Below are 26633 nucleotides of genomic sequence, written 5' to 3'. Positions count from 1 at the left end.
GATTTAGTTTTGTTGTGGCAATTCTCAGGATGGATCTGAGGTGTTGGTCAGTTAACTTGGATCTGTGGCTGGCTTTGTTGATGTTCATGACGCTGAACGCCTGTTCACACAAATAGGTCGAGCCGAACAAAGAGTAAAGCGTAAATGTGGAGTAATACGCTGCACCTCAACAAAGGTCAATGTATATAGAGTGCGTCATCTATTGGGAAAACGCCAGAATTGCGTGGAAAAAACGTTAACAAGGTTTACTAATATAATTTCATCAAGTTCTGCGGGCCGGATTAAAAAGCTTAACGGGCCGCATATGGCCCGCGGGCCATAGTTTGCCCATGCCTGGTTTAGACACACTGCATTTTCTCTGTGGCTTTTACACTTATTCTGCGTTCTGTTACTATTTTACCTTCTACCTCCATGTAATGATTTGATCTGTATAAATAATATGTAAGATAAGCTTTTCCTTGTACCTCAGTACATGTGACAATAGTAAATCAATTTACCAAATTACCTCGGTAAAGCAGCCAATATAAACAAAGAACTGTCCTACGGCGGACATTCCCCTCTTCTAGTGGGCAGGTGATACAGAACCTTAAAGCACGTACCAACAAGCACAAGGACAACACTGTCCTACTGACGCAGAACTAGAAAAACAATCCCCTAGTCATGTCTCACCTATTCAAGCTTGAGCAATAAGCTCTGCCAAGAAACATACTTAGTGTTTTATAATCAGAAATTGTGGGTGATGAGCACTTTTATTTCAGTTATCTTGACATTCTCCATTGTAACAAGATGTGGACAGTACTTGTCAGCAACTGGGAAAGTAGTGAGGACCAACCTTGGCAATGTGTTTGACTTCAGGCAGTAACATGAGACACACATTGGCTTGTGGTCCCAGTACCACACTCTTACTTCTTTGTCCTTCAGCTTGAAATATTTACCTCCTTTTATGAAGAGGATTGTCTTCTGGTAAATTGGTAAATTGTCAAACGCATTGAGGTATAGTGAGTATCTTGTTTCGCCAAACATATGCATCATAACTTTACAACAGTTCATTGAGATATTGCATAGCACACCACAGCATAATACAGGCCCTTTGGCCCACAATATTGTGCTGACCCTTTAGCATACTCTAGGATCAATGTAACCCTTCTCTGGTACATAGCTCTCCATTTTCTTTCAATCATGTGCCTAACTAGGCTTCTGGGCTTTCAAAGATTGAGAGGGGATCTCACTGAAACCTGTCAAATATTGAAAGACCTAGATACAGTGGACTTTTCCAATAATGGGGGAGTCTATGACCAGAGGGCACAGCCTCAGAATACAAGGTTGTCCCTTTAGAACAAAGCTGATGGGGAAATTCTTTAGCCTGAGGGTGGTGAGTCTGTGGAATTTATTGCCACAGACGTCCATGGAGTCAAGTCATGTATATTTAAAGTGGAGGTTGATAGGCTCTTGATTAGTAAGGGTGTCAAAGTTAATGGGGAGAAGGCAGGAGAATGGGATAGAGAGGGATAATAAATCACCCATGATAGAATGGCAGAGCAGATTCAGTGGGATGAATGTCCTAATTCTACTCCTATGTCTTATGGAAATAGACAGGTAGTGTAGCAGTTACACTGAAGACTTTCAACCACAGAACATTATCAAGTATCATCATAAGCATTTTGATTACAGTTAAAATTTTATTTACGACCTGTAAATGGAACAGGTTCATCACTAACAGAGGTCAGGAAGTTTTCAGAGAGGTACAAGTAGTTCTCAGACAGAGACATGTCACCTTAACCCAGTCCAGCCCTGTACTGAGGTGACTTAAGTGCTGTTTGACATAACTTAGAATGAGAGATGAATCAGAAGCAAATTTATTACCACTGACATACAGTATATGTCCTTTACTCTCTACTACTGTCCAGGAGGAGGTACAGGAGCCTGAAGACCTGCACTCAATGATTTAGAAACAGATCCTTTCGCTCTGCAACCAGATTCCTGAACAGTTCATGAACCCATGAACATTTCCTCGTTATTCTTTTTGTTGTTTTGCAGCAGCAGTGCAGCGCAAAGACATAAAATTACTATAATTACCAAAATAAATTAGTAGTGTTACAAGAAAAATAATGAGGTGGTGTTCTTGGGTTCATGGGCTGTTTGGAAAATTCTCTGTGGAGTGAAGAAGATGTTTCTAAAACAATGAATGTGTGTCTGTACCTCCTTCCTGATGGTAGAAATGAGAAGAGGGCATTGTCTGGGATGGTAAGGGTCCTTAATAATGGTGCTGCCTTCTTGTGGCGCTGCCTCTTGAAGTGATCCTCAGTGGTGCGGAGGATTGTGTCTATGATGAGGTTGGCTAAGACTACACTCTGCAGCCTCCAGCATTCTTGTACATTACTCCACAACCCCCCACAGCAGACAGTGATGCAACCGGTCAGAATGATCTCAATCACACTTCTGCAGAAATCTGTAAGTTGTTGGTGACATACCAAATTTCCTTAAACTCCTCAAGAAGTAGAGCCACTGGTGTTCCTTTGACATGAATGCATCTAAGTGTTGAGCTCAGGATACATCCTCTGAGATGCTGAAGCCCAGGAACATGAAGCTATTCACCCTTTCCACTGCTGGCCCCTCAGTGAACACTGCCACGGGGACTCCAAGTACAGTGTCCACTTTCAGAGTTGTGAATGCCCCTTTTGATAGTGTTGCAAAAGTGCTCTGTTGGCTCTTGAAATACTTTGGAATGTGAAAGATTGCAAGCAATCCCCAAGTGACCACTTCTAAATCCTACTCACTGCACGTGTGACGTGTTCACCAGCTAGACCAAGATATAATCCAGGTCTAAACACCTTTGGAGGCAACATCAATGAATTGCTTCTCAGCAAGAACAGGACGAGGAGACGCCAATGCACAGGATCAAAAGAGGCCACAGAAGGTTGTAGACTCAGCCAGCACCATCATGGGCACAAAACTCTGCGCTAGCAAACACATCTCCAGAAGGTGATGATTCAAAAAGGCAGCATCCATCATGAAGCACTCTCACCATGTTCTCTTCTCATTATTACCGTCAGGGAGGAGATACAGGAGCCTGAAGACAAACACTCAGCACTTTAGGAACCATCAGGATCTTGATCTGACCATGAACATAGGAGCACTAGCTCACTACTTTGCTCTCTTTTTTGCACTGTTTATTTATTTGTTATATATTTTTATTGTAATTTATAGCAATTTTATGTATTGCATTGTAAATTTCACAACATTGATAACAAACCTGATTCTGATACCTTCTGTCTTTTTTCTTCCAATTGGGGATGTTGTGGATAGTGTGGAGGGCTGTCAGAGGTTACAGCAGGACATTGATAGGATGCAAAACTGGGCTGAGGAGTGGCAGATGAAATTCAACCCAGATAAGTGTGAAGTGGTTCATTTTGGTAAGTCAAATATGATGGCAGAATATAGTATTAATGGTAAGACTCTGGGCAGTGTGGAGGATCAGAGGGATCTTGGGGTCCGAGTTCATAGGACGCTCAAATCTGCAGGGCAGGTTGACTCTGTGGTTAAGAAGGCATATGGTGTATTGGCCTTCATCAATCGTGGGATGAGCTTCAGAGCCGAGAGGTAATGTTGCAGCTATATAGGGTCCTGGTCAGACCCCACTTGGAGTACTGTGCTCAGTTCTGGTCACCTCACTACAGGAAGGATGTGGAAGCCATAGAAAGGGTGCAGAGGAGATTTACAAGGATGCTGCCAGGATTGGGGAGCATGCCTTATGAGAATAGGTTGAGTGAATTCGGTGTTTTTTCATTGGAGCGATTGGGGTGAGAGGTGACCTGATAGAGATGTATAAAATGATGAGAAGCATTGATTGTGTGGATAGTCAGAGGCTTTTTCCCAGGGCTGGAATGGCTAGCACGAGAGGGCACAGTTTTAAGGTGCTTGGAAGCAGGTGCAGAGGAGATGTCTGGGGTAAGTTTTTTACGTAGAGAGTGATGAGTGCGTGGAATGGGCTGCCAGCGACAGTGGGGGAGGCGCATACGATAGAATCTTTTAAGGGACTCCTGGACAGGTACATGGAGCTCAGAAAAATAGAGGGCTATGGGTAACCACTGGTAATTTCTAAGGTAAGGGCATGTTATATTGTGTTGTAGGTTTTCTACGTTTTTATGATTGTTTTCTTTGTATCATTTTGTATAATATATGTTCATGGTTTTTCTGCAAATGCTGCTTATCTGATGCTATGTGGCTGTGAGGCTGTTGCAGGTATGTTTTTCATTGGATCTGTGGATACACGTACTTGCATGTATAACAATAAACTCAACTTTGACTTGACTTCAACCAAAGTATACAGAATGGTTGTAAAATCCCATCTATTCACCACTGTCCCAGTGAGAGAACATCTACCACCCTTACTGATTCTGGCCTACACGTGACTCCAAAACCACAGCTGTGCTCAACAAAATGTGTGCATCCTTAGGTGTGTTGGCTGTTAACGCAAACAACACAATTCACTGTATGTTTCAATGAATATGTGACCAACAAATCTGAATTTACTAATCCCCTTCTGCAAACAGCCAGACAAGCTGAGCCCAGCAGAAAATAAACAAGTCATAAAATGCATTGGTATTAAAAGGCAATGCATCATGTTGTCAGAAGGGGAACTGCGATCAAACACAAATTCTTCCGCCTCATGTATATTTGACAAGTTTTAACCAGCTGAGGTTTTCCATAGGGGCCTATTAAAAATGGCACGCTTCATAAGCCCTCCCTTATCTGAACAGAAGATAAAAAGGATTTCCTAAATATACTGGAGACTACTTAAAAGAAAAATATTGAATAGTGCTGCAAAGCTTTAAGAATAGCCCACAAGGATTAGAGAGCATGACTTAAGAGGAACAATTGATTGAGCTCTTTAGAGAGATGGAGGATGAGAGGTGACTTGATAGAGGTGTATAAGATGATCAGACACACAGATAGAGAAGGCAGGCGGCACCTTTTTCCCAGGGAGGAAATGGCCAATACGAAGGGCATAATTCTAAGGTGATTGGAGGAAATTATGGAGGAACATCAGAAGTGTTTTTTTAATACAGAGAGTGGTGAGTGTGTGGAATGTGCTGCCAAGGCTAGTGGTAGAGGCGGATGCATTAGGAATATTTAAGAGACTCTTAGATAGGCACATAAATGAAAGAAAAATTAGGGCTGTGTGGGAGGGAGGAGTTGGATTCATATCAGAGCAGGTTAAAAGGTCAGCCCAACATTCTGGGCCGAAGGGCCTGTACTGTGCTGTAGTGTTCTATGTTCTGAGGTACCATTGTTGATTGTGGAATGCTTTAGATTACACAAGAATCAAAAGTAAGGGGAGTCCATTCCAGTGTACATAGCTAAAATGAAGAGATTGTCTGAGCATTGTCAATTGAATGATGGGCTTAGTGATTCACTGAGAGATCACTAAGTCTGTGGAGTCTTACAAGAAAACATTCAAAAAGGCTCCTAACTGAGGTACAGCTCGTGTTTAAAAGAGCAGTTGAAATTGCTGTTGTATCAATGGAATCAGCAGCCAGAAATGGTTGCAGTCACGAATGAAAGCGAGTGTCAACAAAATTGCAATGTCCAAGGAGAAACCAGCACCAGGATGAAGCTGCCCTCGACAGAGGTTGCCTTATGTGGGGACTGAGAGCTGCTGTACCATCCAAGCTGAAACGCTGGAGGAGCTACATGACAATAATCTAGAGCGCAGTGAAAATGTAAAGCGTTGGCTAGAGTGTTGTCTGGTGGCCTAGGATAGATGAGCAGATCACATACACTGGGATGCCAACATGTTCAGAAGATGTCAAGGGCAGTGCCTCTCCATCCGCCAGAATGACCGGCATTGCCCTGGCAGAAGATTCATGTAGATGCTGCTGGACCTTCCATGGACATCAATTTTTTGCTGGTAGTGGATGCAGTACAAAGTGGCCAGAAGTGTTTCCAATAGCCTCTACTATAGCCTTGCACACTGTTGATGTATTGAGAAGCCCCTTCTCAAGGACTGGTGTTCCAGAACACTTTGTCAGTGATAATGGACCACAGTTTGTTGCAGAACAAGTTCAATCATTCCTGAAAATGAATGGAATAAGACGTATTGCATCTGCATTGTACCACACAGCTACAAATGGCTTGGCAGAATGGTTTGTCCAGAGACTAAAGAACACACTGCAAGCAATGTCAGCAGAACACACTACAATGACACTGAATCAGAAGCTTGCCAAATTGCTCCTTGCGTATTGCAGTACAGTACACTCCACAACCAACAACTTACCTGCTCTGCTGTTCCAGGATCATCCCTTTATGCTCATATTTGGATCTCCTCAAACCCAATCTCAGGAGGAGTATGCTGGACAAACAGCTGAGACAAATTGAGGGCTCTTCCAACAAGGAGGTTTGATGGTTCATTCCTGGACAACCAGTCCATATAACCATATAACCATATAACAATTACAGTACGGAAACAGGCCATCTCCGCCCTTCTAGTCCATGCCGAATGTTTACTCTCACCTAGTCCCACCGACCTGCACTCAGCCCATAACCCTTCATTCCTTTCCTGTCCATGTACCTATCCGATTTTACTTTAAATGACAATATTGAACCTGCCTCTACCACTTCTAATGGAAGCTTGTTCCACACAGCTACCACTGTCTGAGTAAAGAAGTTCCCCCTCGTGTTACCCCTAAACTTTTGCCCCCTAACTCTGAACTCATGTCCTCTTGTTTGAATCTCCCCTACTCTCAATGGAAAAGGCCTATCCACATCAACTCTATCTATTCCCCTCATAATTTTAAATACCTCTATCAACCTTCTACGCTCCAAAGAATAAAGACCTAACTTGTTCAACCTTTCCCTGTAACTTAGGTGCTGAAATCCAGGTAACATTCTAGTAAATCTCCTCTGTACTCTCTCTATTTTGCTGACATCTTTCCTATAACTCGGTGACCAGAATTGTACACAATACTCCAAATTCGGCCTTACCAATATCTTGTACAATTTTAACATTACATCACAACTCCTGTACTCAATGCTCTGATTTATAGAGGCCAGCATACCAAAAGCTTTCTTCACCACCCTATCCACATGAGATTCCACCTTCAGGGAACTATGCACCATTATTCCTAGATCACTCTGTTCTACTGCATTCTTCAATGCCCTACCATTTACCATGTATGTCCTCTTTTGATTATTCCTACCAAAATGCAGCACCTCACACTTATCAGCATTAAATTCCATCTGCCATCTTTCAGCCCACTGTTCTAACTGGCCTAAATCTCTTTGCAAGCTTTGAAAACCTACTTCATTATCCACAACACCACCTATCTTCATATCATCTGTGTACTTACTAATCCAATTTACCACCCCATATGTCTTGGAGTCCTGGCAAGGGACTACAGATGTGATCAAAAGGATAGACTGGACCACGCTCCTACACAGTGGAGATTGTGTCTGATGTCAGCTGGGGATGACGCATCGAGAATTTGAGGAGAGCAGAGTCAATTGTTAAGAGAAGAAAGATATTCAGAGTTGTCAGAACCACTTCCCGCAATCCCAGAGTTAACTCCTACAACAGCCACAGATAGGGTCCCAGAACCCCAGACTGTTTCACAGCCACAAGTCTCATCTGCCAAGCAGAGTGATTCCCCACCCCTCCCCCAGGTCAGGAAAAACATTATCCCACAAGAGTAAGAAATCCTCAACAGCAATTAAATCTTTAGTTGAGATGCATTCTATATTGAGTTGGAGTTATCTAGCCAAGCAGGGAGGAGTGTTTGTATTTAATATTTCAGTAATATTGTAAATATATTATTTGATTAAGCATTCTTTGTTGTTTACATAACTCATTACAGGTTATATGTAAAAGTACATGAATGGCTTATGTCAGTACGCTACTACATCATAAGTGTGCGCCTAACTAAAGTAAGAACAAAGTAGACACATTATTCTCAGCTCTATGTTTTACTTTTGATTAATTTTATGTCTTGGAGTACAAAGGGCCATGATCCAAATGCCATTCGATAGGCAGAATATAAACTTTGGTTTGGACTAGATGGGCCAAAGGTCCTGTTTCTGTGCTGTAGGGCTCTATGAATCTACTATGGACTTCAACACCTTCTGCAACGTCCAAATGAGATGGCACAATAGTGTAGCAGTTAACACAACATTTACAGTGCCAGCAATCACTGATCAGGACTGTCTGAAAGGAGTTTGTATATTCTCCCTGTGACCGTGTGGGTTTCTTCCAGTACTCCAGTTTCCTCCCACATTCCAAAGATGTACAAGTTAGAGTTAGTAAGTTGTGGACATACTATGTTGGCACTGGAAGCATGCAACACTTGTAGACTGCCCCAGCACATCCTCAGACTGACGCATTTCACTGTACGTTTTGATGCACATGTGACAAATAAAGCCAATCTTTAGAGTAACGCACACAAAATCCTGGAGGAACTTAGTAAGTCAGGCAGTATCTATGGAGCGGAATAAATTGTCAATGTTTTGGGATCCTTCATCAAATCAGGAGTGGAAGGGAACAGAAGCCAGTGTAAGAAGGTGGGGGTGGGGAAGGAGTTCAAGCTGGCAGATCCTACAAGAGACCAGGTGAAGGGAAAAGTAAAGTGGGTGGGGGAATATCTTTAAATCTTTATCTTTAAAAAAAAATCAATGGCCAGGATGTCAAATTTGCTTTGATCTACATTAAAATACTTATATATGTCATGCAAAGGATGAAAATTAAGCAAGAAGTCAAATACAATACAGATCTGTGGTGACCAGGTTCTAATGGTGAAATATCTGTGTGTGTGTGTGTGTGTGTGTGTGTGAGAGACAGGTGCTGACCTTTCATGGCATGTTCGTGCAAGCTCACGGACCATCCAGCTCCACACCCAAAGGTGAGCCAAGAGAGTAAGTGTCATCTGTTTAGTTGCCTGGGAATGAATCATACATGGGTCCCACCTCTCCAAGTAGACAGGTTCAAGAGTTGTCACTGTTTAATGATCAGACTCAAGGAAACTGGATTAATTTCCAACCAACCACCCACACAAGGTCATGATGACCTTTCTAATCTGTCTGTTTACTGCAATGGACAACATAGTTACCACTTTCATGGCCACTGAACTGAAACGATTCTCAGCACACTTGCAAAATTCTAATTTATTATCGAAGTATGTATATGTCACCATTCAATTTTCTTGGGGGCATTCACACTAGAAAGAAATACAATGGAATCAATGAAACACTACACACAAAGACCAACAAACAACAAATGTGCATAAGAAGACAAACAGTGCAAATAAAAATAACAATAATAATGAGTAATAAATAAATAATAGTGAGAACATGTATTGTCGAGTCTTTGAAAGCGAGTCCATGGGTTGTGGAGACAGTTCAGAGTTGAAGTGAGCAAAGTTATCCATGCTAGTTCAAGACCCTGATGGGTGTAGGGTAATAACTATTCCTGAACCTGGTTGTGTGGGACCTAAGGCTCCTGTACCTGCTTCCCAATGGCAGCAGTGAGAAGAGAGCAAGGCCTGGATGGTGGGGAATTGGGGGGTGTTCTTGATGATAGATGTTGCTTTCTTATGGCAGAGCTCCATGTAGATGTGCTCAGAGGTGGAGAGAGTTTTTCCTGCAATGGACTGACTGAACCCACTACTTTTTGTAGGCTTTTCCATTCTTGGAAACATTCTCAATGTAAAAGAATTTAACTTGCTCCAGTATTCTCTCTTTTCTCCCAGTGGGCAGTAGACACAAAAGCTTGAAAGCACATACCACCAGGTTCAAGGACAACTTCTACCCTGCTGTTATAAGACTATTGAACAGTTTCCTAGTACAATAAGATAATTCAGATTCAGATTAATTTACTTATCACATGTATATCAAAACATGTGAAATGTGTCAATTGTGTTAACAACCAACAGAGCCTAATGATGTGCTGGGAGATGCCTGTGAGTGTCACCACACATTCCGGTGCCAAGATAGCATGCCCACAATGTCACTCAATGGACACTTGACCACACAATCTACCTCGTTCTGTTCATCTTGTTGCCTCCCTGCATTGCACTTTCTCTGTAACTATAACACTTTATACTGCATTGTATTATTGTTTTACCTTGTATTATTTCAACGCACTGCTGTAATGAATTAATCTGTATGGGTGACATGCAAGACAAGTTTTTCACTGTACGCTGGTACATGTGAGAATAATAAACCAATTTACTGATTTGAAATTTAAAAAATATATCACTCGAGTACATAAAGAGACATAGACTATCGTTCTTTGTCTGATGTGCTGAAGTACAGCAAATGTCTTTGTGTGCCATCCAGACAGACGTAAGTATATTGAGGCAATAAAAACAGAACAATGACATAGTGTCACAGTTACAGAGAAAACGTAGAGAAGAAGACAAACAATGTGCAAGGATTTCGTCGATCGGGAGATCAGGAATCCATCTTTTAGTGTATAAAATCCTTTCAACAGTCTGCTAATAGTGGGATAGAAACTGTTTTCAAGCTTGGCAGTACGTGGCCTCAAGCTTGGCATAACACTATGGGTTGTTTTCACCTTACCGTCTACCAGTACTGAACTGAAACACTTTATTCTGCACTCTGTGATTGTTTGAACTTGTACTACTTCAAAAAACTGTTGTAATGAATTGATTCTGTATGGACGGTATACAAGACAAGCTTCTCACTGTACCTTGGTACATGTGGAATGATAAACCAATTTACACTGCCCCCACATTGCCTGAGGAGGGTGATACACGCAGAGTTGCTTCGAATTACCCAACCAGTATAAACCATGCCATTGTTTCCACGTGAGACAGTCAATGATTCTGAGTAATTTTATACTGATGTACCACAGAAAGCATCCAAACCAAACACATCACAGTTTGGTACAGAAACTGCTCTGCAGAGGGCTGTGAGCACAGCTCAATCCAACAGGTAAACCAGCCTCCGCACCATTCCATCCACACCTCCTGCTGTCTTGGGAAAGCTACCGATTTAATAAAGGACCTCTTTCACCCCAGTCTCTCTCTCTTCTCCTTGCTCCTGTCAGGCATAAGTTATAAAAGCTTGAGAGTACATGTCACTGACAGCTTCTACCCCACTGTTATCAGACCCTTGAATGGACCTCTCATATGCAGCAAGATAAACTGTTGATCTCCCAATCTATGTTGCTAAGGCCCTTTCCCTTTCTTTGTCTAGCTGCACTGCACTTTCTCAGTAACTGCAATTCTATATTCAGTTTTCTTTTCACTACCCCAGTACAATTATGTGTGGTATGATCTGCCTGGGTGGCATGCAAAACAAATATTGATATGTCCATACATGGCCTCCTCTACTGCCATGATGAGGCCAAACTCAGGTTGGAGGAGCAACACTTCATATACCGTCTGGGTAGTCTTCAGCCCCCTGGTATGAACATCGAATTCTCCAACTTCTGGTAATTCCCTCCCTCTTCCTTACACCATCCCACTTTCACTCTCCCTCCTCTTCTAGCTGCCCATCACCTCTCTCATGATTCTGCCTTCTTCTACTTCCCATAGTGCTTTCCCCTTACACTCCTTCTTCACCTCTCCTGCCTATCCCCTCCCTGCTTCCCCTCTCCCACCCCTTGATCTTTCCTCTGATTGGTTTTCACCTGCACTTTCCACCCTCCCCCCACCTTCTTCATAGGGCCTCTGCCCCCTCCTTCTTCAATCCTGACAAAGGGTCTTGGCCCGAAACGTTGACTGCTCATTTCAACAGATGCTGCCCGACCTGCTGAGTTCCTCCAGCTTTTGTACTTGCTGATGCAAAACAAAAGCTGTTCATTGTATGTCAGTACACGTGACATTTCTAAACCATTTACCAAAACTGAGGCAGAATGTGAGAGCACTCAAGTACAATTACCAATGGCGTCCATTTGAGCATGTTTATTGAATATGTGTCTGTGTATGTATGCATGTATGTATCTGTCCAGGGGCATACGCATTTATGTGCCTGAAAATGTGCGTTTGTATGTGTTTGTGTCTCGTGCACGGCTGCGTGTCTGTGTATGTGCTGCATGCTCGTGTGCATATGTACAGTAGACATTGGACCAGAAAAAAAAAGGGGATTGAATAAGCTATCAGATGCTGAAATATACTCTCCAGACAGAGACAGCAGCAACAGGAAGAAACAAATCTGGCATTTGCATTCACCTTTTCCTGAGTGTCGATTCGCAGACTTTGACCACACGAATGACCTCCTTTACTGTCCTTCGGAAATCGTGCATTCTGGCAGCAACGAGAAGAGCTGCAAAAACATAACATTAGAACTCATTCCCCAAAGAAACAAGGCAAGACAACACACCATCAAGATGACAGATGTATACAGACACAGAAAACAGCCACAAATACCAACACAAAGACCTAAGGAAAAGCAGAAGCAGGTGACTTGGTTGTTTACTTTCAATACCCTATACTTCATCCACTTTCCTGCCAATTCCCAATTCCCCTAGTCCAAGATCCATTAATCTTTAGACTTGATATTTTGAATAATATCTCTGAGGTAAAGAATTTCAAGGAATCATAACCTTTTAAATAGAGAAACCTCCTTATCTCAGATCAAAATGATTGACCATTAATCCTGAGACTATACTCTTTGTTTTCAGTGTGTCAGCATCAACCCTGCCAGTCCTTCTCAGAGCTTTATGTTTATCTGTGAGATCACCTCTCGTTTTATTAGGATATGGGCCATCTTAGACCTCTTCCTCTTACTCATCCTCAATCTCATCATTCCAGAAGTTAATCCAGTGGGTTGTTTCTGCCCTGACTCCAAGGCAACTATCCCCTTCTTTAGTGTGGAAAATTGAGTTTATTGTCATACGCATGGGTGCAATAAAAAGCTCACTTAAAGCAGCATCACAGACACATACTATTGTGCCTGTAATGCTGCTGCAAAATTGCTTAGCGATTACACAGGGCAGCACAGTTGCATAGAGGCTAGCGTAACACTTTACAACACCAGCTATCGGGGTATAATTCCCGCTACTGACTGTAAGGAGTTTGTACATTCTCCCCATGAACACGTGGGTTTCCTCTGAGTGCTCTGGTTCCTCCCATATTCTAAAGCTGTACAGGTCTGGGTCAGTGAGCTGTGGGTATGCCATGTTGGTGCCGGAAGCATAGGAACACTTGCAGGCTGCCCCAAGCACACCCTCAGACTGTGTTAGTCGTTGACGCAAACAATGCATTTCACCGTATGCTTCGATGTACGTGGTGAATAAAGCTAGCCCTAGTCTGCATACGAGATCCTGAGGATACCAGGCAGGGCAGCATCTCAGGAAAGGCTTGGGCCATAAATGCTGGCCCTGATGACTATGAAAATGAAGCAACGTTCAGACCCAGTCAGACACCATCACTATAGTTGTGTACACCAGACACTGCTGGTCAAACAGCTGTATGGAAGCATCAAATAACCTGCTGGAGGAACTCAGTGGGTGAGGCAGTGTCTGTGGCAGGAAAGAATCTGTCGATGTTTCAGGTCGAAACTCTACAGCAGGATAGGATGGACATGGAAACAAGCTTGGTTTCTGGGGGAAAATATCTTCATCCTATATTGCATACACAAAGTATTGAAAGAGTTTTGTAAGAGTTCTACCACATTAGAAAGACTAATTCTAATCCGATTTCTGAATGGGCATTGAACCCATGAACACTACTTCACCACTTTATTAAATTTCTGTTTTTGCACTACCTACTTTATTTATCTATTTAATATACTGTAATTCATAGTTTTTTCCCCTCTATTATTATTGACAAATGCAAAGACAACAATGTTCATAACATATGCTGGTGATATTAAAGCTGATTCTGATTCTAAATTCCTGCCATTTTCTGTAAGGAGCGTGTATGTTCTCCCCATAACTGGGTGCTCTGTTTTCCTCCCAGATTCCAAAGATGTACAGGTGAGCAACCTTATGAGCACGCCATGTTGGCGCCAGAAGCCTGGTGACATTTGGCCCCCAACAGTTCTTCACTTGGATTGTGTTGGTCCTTGATACAAACAATGCATTGCACTGTATGTTATGATATAAAACTAATCTAGACCTTCCGGCTTATACTTCTTCCCTTCCCCCCACCTTCTTATCTGGCTTCACACCCCCCTCCTCCAGTCCTCATCAAGGGCCTGAAACATCGACTCTTTATTCCTTTCCATCGAGATTGCCTGACCTGCTGAGTTCCTCCAGCATTCTGCGTGTCTGCGTTATCCTGGATTTCCAGCATCTGCAGAATCTTGTTTGTGGATGTCTTTAAATCTTTAATCTTTAGAATGGAATAATGTCTGTTTTAACTGGGAATGGAGTAGGAGCATGCATTGGCGTTGGGTATCTAGTCCAGAGTGTATATTTGCCCTTACAGGTATGAAGGAATGATCAGAAGAGCGGCTAAATGATGAAACTGCTGGCAGCTCCTGTATTATAGATTAGGGATGAACTTTACTTGCTAATAAAGAACAACACACACACAAAATGCTGGTAGAACACAGCAGGCCAGGCAGCATCGATAGGGAGAAGCGCTGTCAACGTTCGTCAGGGTCTCGGCCCGAAATGTCGACAGCACTTCTTCCTATCGATGCTGCCTGGCCTGCTGTATTCTACCAGCATTTTGTGTGTGTTGTTTGAATTTCCAGCATCTGCAGATTTCCTCGTGTTTGCTAATAAAGAGTTATTTCTCACATTGAAGATAAAGGATGGACGACCCACAGGATCTCGAACACCAGGACTCACACCACTGCTAAGCTAACATGTTGCGGATCACTGTACACTTTTCAGGTTTGCTCACTTGGTTTGACCACATCTCCTGGGCTCTCAAATGCATGCTAAACAAAGCAAAAATGACACACATACTTCCTGGCTCCACTGCTGACAGCAAGCAGATTCTAGGTAATCACTGTGAAGCAGTGGCATCCATCCAGGCAGTACTGTTTGCCTGTGCGACCTTTGAACAGCAGCCACAATAATAATCTAAAAATAAGCAGTGTCACAAGCATGCAGAACCTCTAACCACCCCACGCCTACAGCATGTTCCACTCACAGTGAGGGACTGAGGATGGACAGACAGCCGTTGTGTCAGCCATGGCTTACTGGCCAGCATTCTCACTTCTTGAGCTGAAAGACTATAGGTTTAAGACACACTACAGGGACTTTAACATCTAAAAATCAAGCCTGACATTCCCCGTACAGTACTGCCTGCGGTCCTATCTTCGTCTGAGGCCCCATGTGTTCTTCAAATTATACGAAAAGATGGCAAGGAACCATTTCAGAGAGAAAGCAGGCATATTACTGCATGCCAATATCCAGCCCTCTGTCAATAGCAACTGAACAAATTAACCAGTCCATTAGCCACACGAACTTTTCTCCAAATTTTGTCTCCCATGTATTGGACAATACAACAGTGACTTCATTACTCAAAAGCACTGTCAGACATCCTGAGGTAGAGAGGAAGCTTTAATTAAATATTAATTTTATTCATCATATGTACATTGAAGCAGTGAAACTAGAGTAAAATGAATCATTTGCATCAAATCAAATCAGCAAGGATGTTCTGGACAGTCCACAAATGATGCCACATTTCCAGTACCAACATAACATGCCCACAACTTACTACCTAACTGTACATCTTTGGAATGTAGGAGGAAACTCACATGGTCACACAAACTCCTTAGAGACAGCAGCAGGAATCGAACCTTGATTGATGATTGCTTGCCGGTGCTGCAAAGCAATCTGATAACCACTACACAACTGTGCAACCTTGTATATCAGTGCAGATACATGACCATCATTGCTACAATGGTGTTTGGGTCCAGTCTCCTTCCTCTTTTGTTCGTCCATTATCAATTGTATCACTAGCATTTCCCGTTCTCACCCTGAAATGGAAAATTCCCTCAAGTCTGCTGCCTCACTATCTACCTCGTTATGATCTTGCACTGTCATTTACCTGTTCTGCACCTTTTCAGTAGCTTTTACTACATTGTTATCATTTTATCTTATTGTAGCTCAATGCACTGGATAATGATCTGTATGAACAATATGCAGAACAGGTTTTACACTGTCCTTTGGTACATGTGACAATATTAAACCAATACTATTAAGAATCGGTCACATTGCACCTTACTGTCTACCAGGTCTGCACTTTCTCTAATTGTTAGACTTTATCCTACATTCTGTTGTTGTTTGCCCTTGTTCAGTGCACTGTGTAATGATTTGATCCGTATGAACTGAATGCAAGACAAGCTTTTTGCTGTATCTTGATACATGTGACAATAATAAACCAATACTAATGCCACTTTATTCTTCTCCCTTATCTCCCTTGTCTATCTTTGCCTCATCCTTGCCTCATTTTCTCTATCCAGTCACACCTTTGACAGATAATTCAGAACCTCTCTGTAGATCGTGCAATGACCGTGAAGAAAAATAATCAATGCTTCGGTCAATATAGTTTTATCGATCGGAATTGCCCTGATGTATTCAATGGCCTGAAAGACTAACTCTGATCTGCCCTCTCTGCCTGCCGAGCGTTTTCATCATTTGGTGTCTACCTGAGATTTGTTGCAGGTGGTAGAAAACTAAAATAAGCACATTCCTGTATGTTCCACCAGCCTGCTTCCTGTCAGGAATATACTTCATACTCTGCTTCTCTGCTATACAACAGAACAGTATGGCACAAGAACAGGCCATTCAGCCCATCACACAGAGTGGTGAATCTGTGGAATTCTCTGCCACAGGAAACAGCTGAGGCTGGTTCATTGGCTATATTTAAGAGGAAGTTAGATATGGCCCTTGTGGCTAAAGGGATCAGGGGGTATGGAGAGAAAGCAGGTACAGGGTTCTGAGTTGCATGATCAGCCATGATCATACTGAATGGCAGCGCAGGTTCGAAGGGCCGAATGGCCTACTCCTGCACCTATTTTCTATGTTTCTATCATGTCTGTACTGACCACGATGCCAATCTACACCAATCCTATCTGCCTGCATATGATCCCTATTCCTCCATCTCAGCTTGTTCATGTCTAAATGCCTCTTAAACATCGTGATCATGTCTGCTTCCAGTACAGCGTATTCCACGTACCTATCACTCTCTGTGTAAATAATAACTTGCCACGTAAATCCTCTTTAAACTCTCACCCTCCTCACCTTAAAGGTATGGCCTCTATTGTTTCACACTTCCACCCTGGAAAAAGGACTCTATCTACTCTAATTATGCCTCTTATAACTTGTCAAATTGCCTCTCAGCCTCTGAAGCTCCAGAGAAAACAATCCAAGTTTGTCCAGCTGTTCCTTGTGGAAATTCTCTCTAATCCAGGCATCATCCTGGTGAACCTCAATGCTAAAGTCAAATTTAATATCTATATATATATATATATGCTATCATATACTACCTCGAGATTCATTTTTTGCAGACATTTCCAGGAAAAATATGAAATACAATAGAATTTATGAAAAATTGTACATATACAAAGACTGCCAAACAACCAAATTGCAAAAGGCAAACTTTGCAAATTAAAAAAATACTGAAAATGAGGTTCTTCACCCTCTCCACATCTTTCCTTTAAAGGGGTGGTCATAACTGCACACAATACTCCGAATATGGCCCAATCAACGATGTATACAGCTGCAATATGACTGATGAAGGAAAGAGGGTCATATACATCAGTGCTACTCTATCTACTGGCAATTCTCATAGCGTGCTGCCAGAGGAGATGGTAGAATCAGGTACAATTGGAGGCATTTTAAGAGGCATTTGGACAGGTACTTAAGTAAATGAGACATAGAGGGATACGGAGGTAATGCTCTACATTCTTGAACTCATTTGGGGATTCTTCAAGAGCTGTGATGTACTGTTCAAAAGTTCAAAGTAAATTTATTATGTAAGTACACATATGTCACCATATACTACCCTGAGATTCCTTTCTTGTGGGCATTCACAGTAAATAGCTAGAAACACAATAGAATCAATGAAAAGCCTCACACGTCAGAGACAGATGTACAATCAATACTCAAGATACACCAAACTGCACAAATACAAAAGACATCATAATAATAATAAATAAGCAATAAATATTGAGGACATGAGTGCAGAATACTTAAAGAGAATCCATAAGTTGTGGAATCAGTTCAGTGTTGGGGTGAGTCCCCTCTGGTTCAAGTATAATAACTGTTCCTGAACCTGGTGGTGTGAGATTCCTTCCTGTTGACATCAGCAAGCAGCGAGCATGGACTGGATAGTGGTGGTGGGTGGGGGGGGGGGGGGGTGCATGATAATAGATCCTGCATTCTTGCAAGAGTGCTCCTTGCAAATGTGCTCAATGGTGCAGCTCACTAAAACTCTGGGTAGACCACGCTTGGAGCATTCTGTTCTGTTCTGGTTACCCCATTATAGGAAAGTTCTACCAGGATGCTGCCCGGATTAGAGAGCATATCTTATAAGGATAAGTCAAGTGAACTCAGGCTTCCTCTTCGAACCGAAGGAGGATGAGAGGTGACTTGACAGAGGCTTACAAGATGATAAAAGGAACTGATAGAATGGATAACCAGAGATGATTTCCTAGGGTGTAACTGGATAATACTCGGGGGCATAATTTTAAGAGGAATGGAGCAAAGTATAGGGAGAATGTTAGAGTGGTGGGTGCATGGAGCACGCTGCCAGAGGTGGTGGTACAGGCATATATGTATTAGGAACATTTAAGAAACTCCTCGGCTCACGAATGAAAGAAAATTGGAGTATATGTGGGAGGGAATGGCTAGAGTGATCTTAAAGTAGGTTAAAGGGTCAGTAAGACATTGTGGCCCATGGGGCCTGTACAATTCTATATCCTAATGCACACAAATGAGATTAGTGCAGATGAGCATGCATATGGTGAACCAAAGGGCTGGCTTCAGGCTCATGCCTCTAATTTGCACCTCAGTCCAAGAGAGGCTGCTGTGGGAGAGGATACACAGTTTGCTCACTTATCCAAGTAGGTCTGGAGTATTTTTGCAGAGACAACAATGTTGACATTCTCTAATATTTAATTGCAACTCAGATTAAGCTCACTAAACTAAAGAAAAAAGCACATAAATGCTCAAAAAAATCATAGTCTTTCTGATTCAGCAAGGAGCTCAAAATTTTCAAATAATAAATCAACTGTTACCACCTATGTCTCTTTGTCCATTGCCACCATCCTTTACGTCAATTAATCTCTCATACATTTTACCTCAGGCTTTCAGTCCTGCTGCCCCCTGAACACAAGCTGGGTTCTGTCTACCTGCTTCTCAAATAACATGGGTGAATAGTTCAAAAGGTCACAAGACCCCCACTTCCACACTGACGGCCCTTTCTCCAATCTCCAACACTCTCCTTTCCTCATGGTCACCCCTTCAGACCCTTAACCCTCTCTCAACCTTTTCATTTCCACTGCTGACACCACATCAGGTCCTGCCTTCTCCACTCCCCTCACCCCTTCTGAAAGGACTGCTCCCCACTACGTCTGGTATCTCCAGAGATGATAAAGGGGTTATGAATATATTCCCCATGACCTAGTGGATTTCTTCTGGGTATTCCCGTTTCCTCCCACATTTCAAAGACATACAGATTAGGGTTACAGAGTTGTCGGCATGCTACGTTGGTGCTGGAAGCATGCCGACTCTCAGCATCCTCAGACTGTGTTAGCTGTTGATGCAAACTACGCATTGCACTGCATATTTTGATATATGTGACAAATAAAGCTAACTTTTAATCTGTAATTAAAGACAGAAATGACCTGATTTCCTGTATATATTTCTATGAATGGAGTTTAATTTTAAAAATAAAAAAATCCTCTCAATTACTATCAGAAGTGAATTCTATATTTTCAACATATACTGGGAGAAGACTTTTTTCTGAATTCCCCATAGGATCTATGAGAAACTACTTTATATTTATGATTCCTGGCCTTGCTTTACCAAATAAGAGGAAACAACCTCTTCACACTTACCCTGTCAAATCCTCTTTATAATTCACACTAAACTCACACAGGCACACATCAGCGTTTACAAACCAAAGCCACTTTAGTTTTCCCTCATGCAGTAAATTCAGATTTTCAGAATAAGATAGATGAATGAATAGAACAAAAAGCAAAACATTGGTAAGATCTCATTATGGCTACAAAGTAACCAAGTCAGAAAAATTCTAACGTCCCTGACATTACAGAAGGGTGGACAGAAGAAACCGTAAGACCATAAAACCTAGCAGCAGAAGTACTCCATTTATCCTATTGAGTCTGTTCTGCCATTCCTATAACTAATTTATTTTTCCTCTCAACCCCATTCTCCTGCCTTTCCTGATAACCTTTCACCCCCTTACAAATCAAGTTCTTATCAACCTTTAAATATACCCAATGACTTGGCCTCCACAACCATTTCTGGCAATGAATTTCACAGACTCACAACCATCTCATTAAAGAAATTCCTCTCCTCATCTCCATTCTAAAGGGTGCCCTTCTATGCTGAAGCTATGCCCTCGGGTCCCAGACTCTCCCACAATTGGAAACCTCTTCTGCATATTCACTCTATCTAGGCCTTTCAATATTCAGTAGGTTTAAATGAGATTCCCCTCTCAGCACAGGCCCTATGGCCCACGATGTTCTTTTAAATTCCAGCATGCACAGCCCCACAGCCATCAAGCACTCCTCATATTTTAACCATTAATTCTCGGGATTATACTTGTAAAACCTCCTCTCGATCTTCTCTAATATCAGTACATCCTTTCTTCAATTGTGGTCCCAAAAATGCTCACAATACTCCAAATGTGGTCTGACTCGTACCTTATACAGCCTCAGCATTATATCATTGCTTTTTACATTCCAGTCCACTCGAAATGATTGCTAATGTCACACTTGTGAAAGGAGCTGGAATGGTCGTCTTTACAGCACTGCGAAATCATCTAAGCACAGAAGATCAAGATGTAGCATTGACACACAAGAGATTACAGATACTAGAATCTGAAGCAACAAAATGCTGGAGGAACTCATTGGATCAGGCAGCATCTCTGCAGGGGGAAATGGAGAAGTGACATTTTAGATTGATTGAGATAAGAAATAGAAAAGCCACCTGCTAGGAACTATACTGCAACACAATATACAAAATGAACAAATAATAGAAACACATTTCAATAATCACGGGCAACTATAATTTTTGTATAAACTGGACAAATTAAATTGGCAAAGGCAGTCTTGTGGATGAATTTACAGAGTATTCAGGACTCTTGATAAGGCGTACAAGATGATAAGAGGCATAAATCGAGAAGAAAGTCAGGGAATTTTACCCAGGGTGGAAAAGGCTAATACAAGAGGGCATAATTTTAAAGTGATTGGAGGAAAATATAGGATGGAAGTCTGAGTAAGTTTTTTTTACACTGAAAGTGGTGGGTGAAACATGTACCCAGGGATAGTGGTAGAGGCAGATACATTAGGGACATTTATAAGACATATGAGCAGAATTAGGCCATTCAGCCCATAATGCTTGATCTGACATTCCATCATGACTGATTTATTTTCCCTTTCAACCTCATTCTTCAGCCTTCTCCCTGTAGCTTTTGACGCCCTAACTATTCAAGACCTTAGCAACCACCACTTTAAATATACCCAATGACTTGGCCTCCACAGTTGTCTGTGGCAATGAATCCCATGGATTCACTCCCCATTGGCAAAAGAAGTTCCTCCTCATAGAGACTCTTAGGCACATAGATGACAGAAAAACAGAAGACTATGTGCGAGGGAAGGGTTTGATTGATTTTAGAGTATGTTAAAGGACAGGACAACATCGCGGGCCAAAGGACACATACTGTCTGCACTGTTCTATGTTCAGTGTTTCTGTTGTAGAAAAGATCAGGGTATCTTTGAAGTGGTCATTTGCAATGAGATTAATCAGGAGCATTGGGAAGAGAATGATTAGAATGCTATAATTAGAAGATTATAGCTGGGAGCTTGATGAAATGATAGGCATGAAGACAAAGGGGATGGTGTTGCTCTGTTGGTAAAAACTGATATCAAATCATTAGAAAGAGATGGCATAGGATCAGAAGCTATTCATTGTGCATAGAGCTAAGGAACTGCAAGAGTAAAAATACCCTGATGAGAGTTATATACAGATCCCCAAACAGTAGTGAGGATGTGGCCTCCAAATTATAACGGGAGATAGAAAATGTACGCCAAAATGGCAATGTTACAATAGTCATGGGGGACTTCAATATGCAGGTAGATTGGGAAAATCAGGCTGGTGTTGGATTCCAGGAGGGGAAATATCTAGACTTCCCACGAGATGACTTTTTAGAGCCCATCACAGGATCAGCTATCCCAGACTGGGTGTTGAGCAATGAACCAGAATTGATTACAGAGCTTAAGGTAAAAGAACCCTTAGGGAATCTGATCATAATATCAACAAATTCACCGTGAACTTTGAGAAGGAGAAGCAAAAGTCAGATGTATCAGTATTACAGCGGAGTAAAGGGAATTACAGAGGCATGAGAGAGGAGATGGCCAGAACTGACTGGAAAAGAACACTGGTAGGGATAATACCAGCTCCAACACCAGCAATTTCTGGATACAATTTAGAAGGCACAGGATATATACATCGCAAAGAGGAAGAAATATTTTAAAGGAAAGATCACACAATTGTGACTAACAAGAGAATTCGAAGCCAAAATAAAAGCCAAAGAGAGGACATATAATAGAGCAACAATTAGTGGGAAGTTAGGGGATTGGGAAGCTTTCAAATACCAACAGAAGGCAACTAAAAAAGTCATTAAGATAAAAATGGAATATGAAAGTAAGCTAGCCAATAATATTAAAGAGGATAGCAAACATTTCTTCAGTTACATAAAGTGTAAAAGAGAGGCAAGAGTGAACATCGGACTGCTGGAAAATGATCCTAGAGAGCAGTTCTGCCAAAGGGTCTCAGCCCAAAAAGCCAACTGTACTTTTTTCCATAGATGCTGTCTGGCCTGCTGAGTTCCTCCAGCATTTTGTGTGTTGCTTAGACTTCCAGCATCAGCAGATTCTCTCATTTCTGGAAAGGTAGTAATGAAGGACAATAAAATGGCGGATGAACTGAGTAAGTATTTTACACAAGCAGTGTGGTAGAATTTTCAGGTGTCAGGGGGCGTGAACAGTGTGAAGTTACCATAACTGAACAGAAGGTTCTTGGGAATAGAAAGGTGTGAAGGTAGATAAGTCAACATGACCAGATGGTGTACACCCCAGTGTTCTGAAAGAGGTGGCTGAAGAGATCGTGGAGGCATTAGTAATGATCTTTCAAGAATCATTAGATTCTGTAATGGTTTCAGAAGACTGTAAAGTTGCAAATGTCACTCCACTCTTCAAGAAGGGAGAGAGACAGAAGAAACAAAACTATAGGCCAGTTAGTCTGACCTCAGTGGATGGGAAGATGTTGGAGTCGAGTATTAAGGATGAGGTCTCAGGATACTTGGAGGAACATGATAAAATAAATCGTAGTCAACACGATTTCCTCAACAGAAAATCTCGCCTGACAAATCTGTTGAAATTCTTTGAAGAAATAACAAGCAGGATAGACTAAGTAAAATTGGTTGATGTTGTGTACTTGGATTTTCAGAAGGCCTTTGACAAGTTGTCGCACCTTAGGCTGCTTAACAAGCCAAGAGCCCATGGTATTACAGGAAAGATTCTAGCATGGATAAAACAGTTGCTGATTGGTGGGAGGCAAAGAGTGGGAATAAAAGCCATTCCAGGATTGAATGGCTTGCCATATGAAGCCTGTTTGATGGCCCTGGGCCTGTATTCACTAGAATTAAGAAGAGTAAGGGATTAAAACCCATTGAATGGTGAAAGGCCTGAATAGAGTAGATGTGGAGAAGATGCTTCCTACAATGGGAGAGTCTAGGACCAGGAAGACACAGCCTCAGAATAGAGGGGCGTCCTTTTAGAATGGAGATGAGGAGGAATTTGTTTTTTACACAGAGAGTGGTGAATCTGTGGAATTCTTTGCCACAAGCACCTGTGTGGAGGCCAATTCTTCATGTATATTTAAGGCAGAGGTTGATGAATTCTTGATTGTTCAGGGTATGAAGGAATATGGGGAGAAGGTAGGAGATGAATATTGGATCAGCCACGATGAAATGGCAGAGTAAACTTGATGGGCCAAATGGCTTAATTCTGCTAAAATACCTTATGGTCTCATAGTCTAATTCCACATTCAGATGGAGAATTGGTCTGAAACCACTGACTGAAACAAATATGTTTTTGAAGCTGTTGGCCAGAAAGAATGACAATCTTCAAATCAGTGAATTCAAATGAATCAAGGACAGTGGAAACAGTCTTTGTTCTTGCCGTGTGCTTGGGGGATGGAGGCTGCCATTTTGTGAAGACACTCGATTCTCCATTTTGTGAGCTTGTCATGCTGGACTTGATTAGTGTTTTAAAGAAGACACAAAGACCAGGTAATCTGCTGGACTGGAGGTCATTTCCAAATAAGGAGTTGTTTGTGAGGTGTTCTTTGGTTGGCTATACATGCAGACTTGTGAATGCCTGAGGTGATTCGAGCTCATTGCTGTCTGAGAACAAGGAGCCATGAGTCAGCAACTGTCCCTTGATGGGAAGAGGACAATAGATGGATGCTGCTTTGGACCAGAGCCAATGACCAGGTGTTAAAGGCCAGACACATGACCTGCGGCCAATGACACGGGAATGCGACATTTGAATTGATAAGCAATGGATGTAAAAGTGGATGCTTTGTGTGCGCCAGTGGCGGTAACTTTGAAGAATAACCATTGCAGATACAAGCGAGAAGAACCCTGCGTGAAGCACGTGGAGAATGAGTCGGGACCACAGGGAACAAGGAGCGCCTGGCCAGCATAAATTCCTCCGCCGGGGTAATACCTTTGCTATTCTTTAACTATCTAGGAGAGTCAGGGATACTTAGCAGGTGTGCACACAAGGTATTTAGTGTATGAATTCACGTATTTGTTAGTTTGAACAATAAAGGTAATTGTCAGTAAATACAGATCTCTCTATGCCTCATTCAGAATCGTTGGAAGAGGTAGAAGCGGTATCTCTCACTCTCTCTCTTTCCAACAAAGCTTTGGAGACAGGGTTGGCTAAAGAGGACAGGGAAACGTATATTTAAAGATAAGACAGAAGTTAAGTAGTGGCAGTTTGCAACATTTAAGAGAAATATGGATAAGCACATGGATGAGAGGGGTACGGAGAGATATGGTCCAGCTGTGGGTCAATGGGATTAGGCAAAATAACAGTTTGGCACAGATGAGATGTGCCAAAGAGTCTAATTCTCTGCTGTATTGCTCTATGACTTTATGAGCAAATATTTCACGTTTCTCAATAAAAATATTTCCCAAGGAGAAGTAAAGATAACCCCTCCGTGGCAAGCTAAAAGATTGACAAAGATGGTATTAAACTGAAAGAAAAGGCATAAAATATTGCAACGATTAGTGGTTGACCTAAGACTGATAAATGCTTACAGCCAATAAAGAATAAATAAAGAAGATGTCAGAGGGAGAAAATAGATTATCTGAACACATTAGCAAGAAACATCAAAAACTGACAGAAATTTGGCAAGGATATAACATGAGATCACTTAAAGTAAATGTTTGTCCCTTAGAGGAAGAGATGGGGGATTAATAAAGGGAAATAGGAAATTGCACAGCCTTTGAACAAATATTTAGTATTCTTCATAGAAGATACAAAAAGCCTGACTATACTGTATGACTAGGTTAAAAAGAGAAATATTTAAATGGAATCTGATGGGGATCTTCTTCATTCAGTGATGGTGTAAGGGTGGAACAAGCTGCCAATGAACGTGGTGAAAACAGGTTCAAATGCAACATTTAAGAAAAGTTTGGATAAGTACTTGGATAGAAGGGTATTGAGGGCAATGGTCAAGGTGCAGGTCAATGGGACTAGGTAGAATTACAGTTCAGTACGGAATAGATGTCTGTGCTGCCACACTGTAATTCTATATCAGAAAATTAATGAGCAAAAATAATTAGCATCACTGAAGAAAAAAAGTAAAGCACTAAGACTGAAGGTTTGGCAACCACTTTCAACACCAAAAACTAAAGACCAGCATGCTAGAACTTGAAGAAGTAGTGGCTGCTGAGAGATTGAATGAATTGCTTGAGATCTTCCAAAATTTCCTCAATTCTGAAAAGATTGCATTCAACTGAGTCTGGAAATTGGATGCAAAACTGTCTCGGTAGGAAGAGGCAGTGGTAGCAGTGAAAGATTCTTTTTTAATCAGATTTCAGTGATGTTCTGCATGGATTGATGCTGGGTTACCTTTTGACATATGTTTTAATGATATGAATGAGATATGGATAAGATTTAATGATACAGTGGCATGATTACTAAGTTTGCAGATGACACCAAATTAGCGTATGGTGACAGAGGTTAAGGTTGTCGAAGTCTAAAACAGGATCCAGATCAACTAGAAAGATAAAATTAGTTTTACCTACCACCCCACCAGCCTCTGGATCCAGCATATTATCCTCCGCAACTTCTGCCACCTTCAACAGGACCCCACCACTAAGCACATCTTTCCCTCTCTACCCCTCTCTGCTTTTCACAGGGATCGTTCCCTCCGTGACTGCCTGGTCCAC

At 41.8% G+C, this 26633-nt stretch overlaps 1 protein-coding gene across 1 annotated transcript in view; it reads right to left on the bottom strand.

Annotated features, from left to right (window-relative positions):
- The window catches only part of brf1b (BRF1 RNA polymerase III transcription initiation factor subunit b), a 454941-nt gene that overhangs the window by 170255 nt on the left and 258053 nt on the right, over positions 1-26633 (bottom strand). The window contains exon 7 of the mRNA XM_059960793.1: positions 12186-12279. Within this exon, the coding sequence (XP_059816776.1) occupies positions 12186-12279 (94 nt within the window). The remainder of the gene's footprint in view (positions 1-12185; positions 12280-26633) is intronic.

Source organism: Hypanus sabinus, chromosome 2 (genome assembly GCF_030144855.1).
Source record: "Hypanus sabinus isolate sHypSab1 chromosome 2, sHypSab1.hap1, whole genome shotgun sequence".
NCBI classification, from domain to species: Eukaryota; Metazoa; Chordata; class Chondrichthyes; order Myliobatiformes; family Dasyatidae; genus Hypanus; species Hypanus sabinus.
Note: the sequence above shows the minus strand (reverse complement) of the source record. Positions and strands in the feature narration are given on the sequence as shown.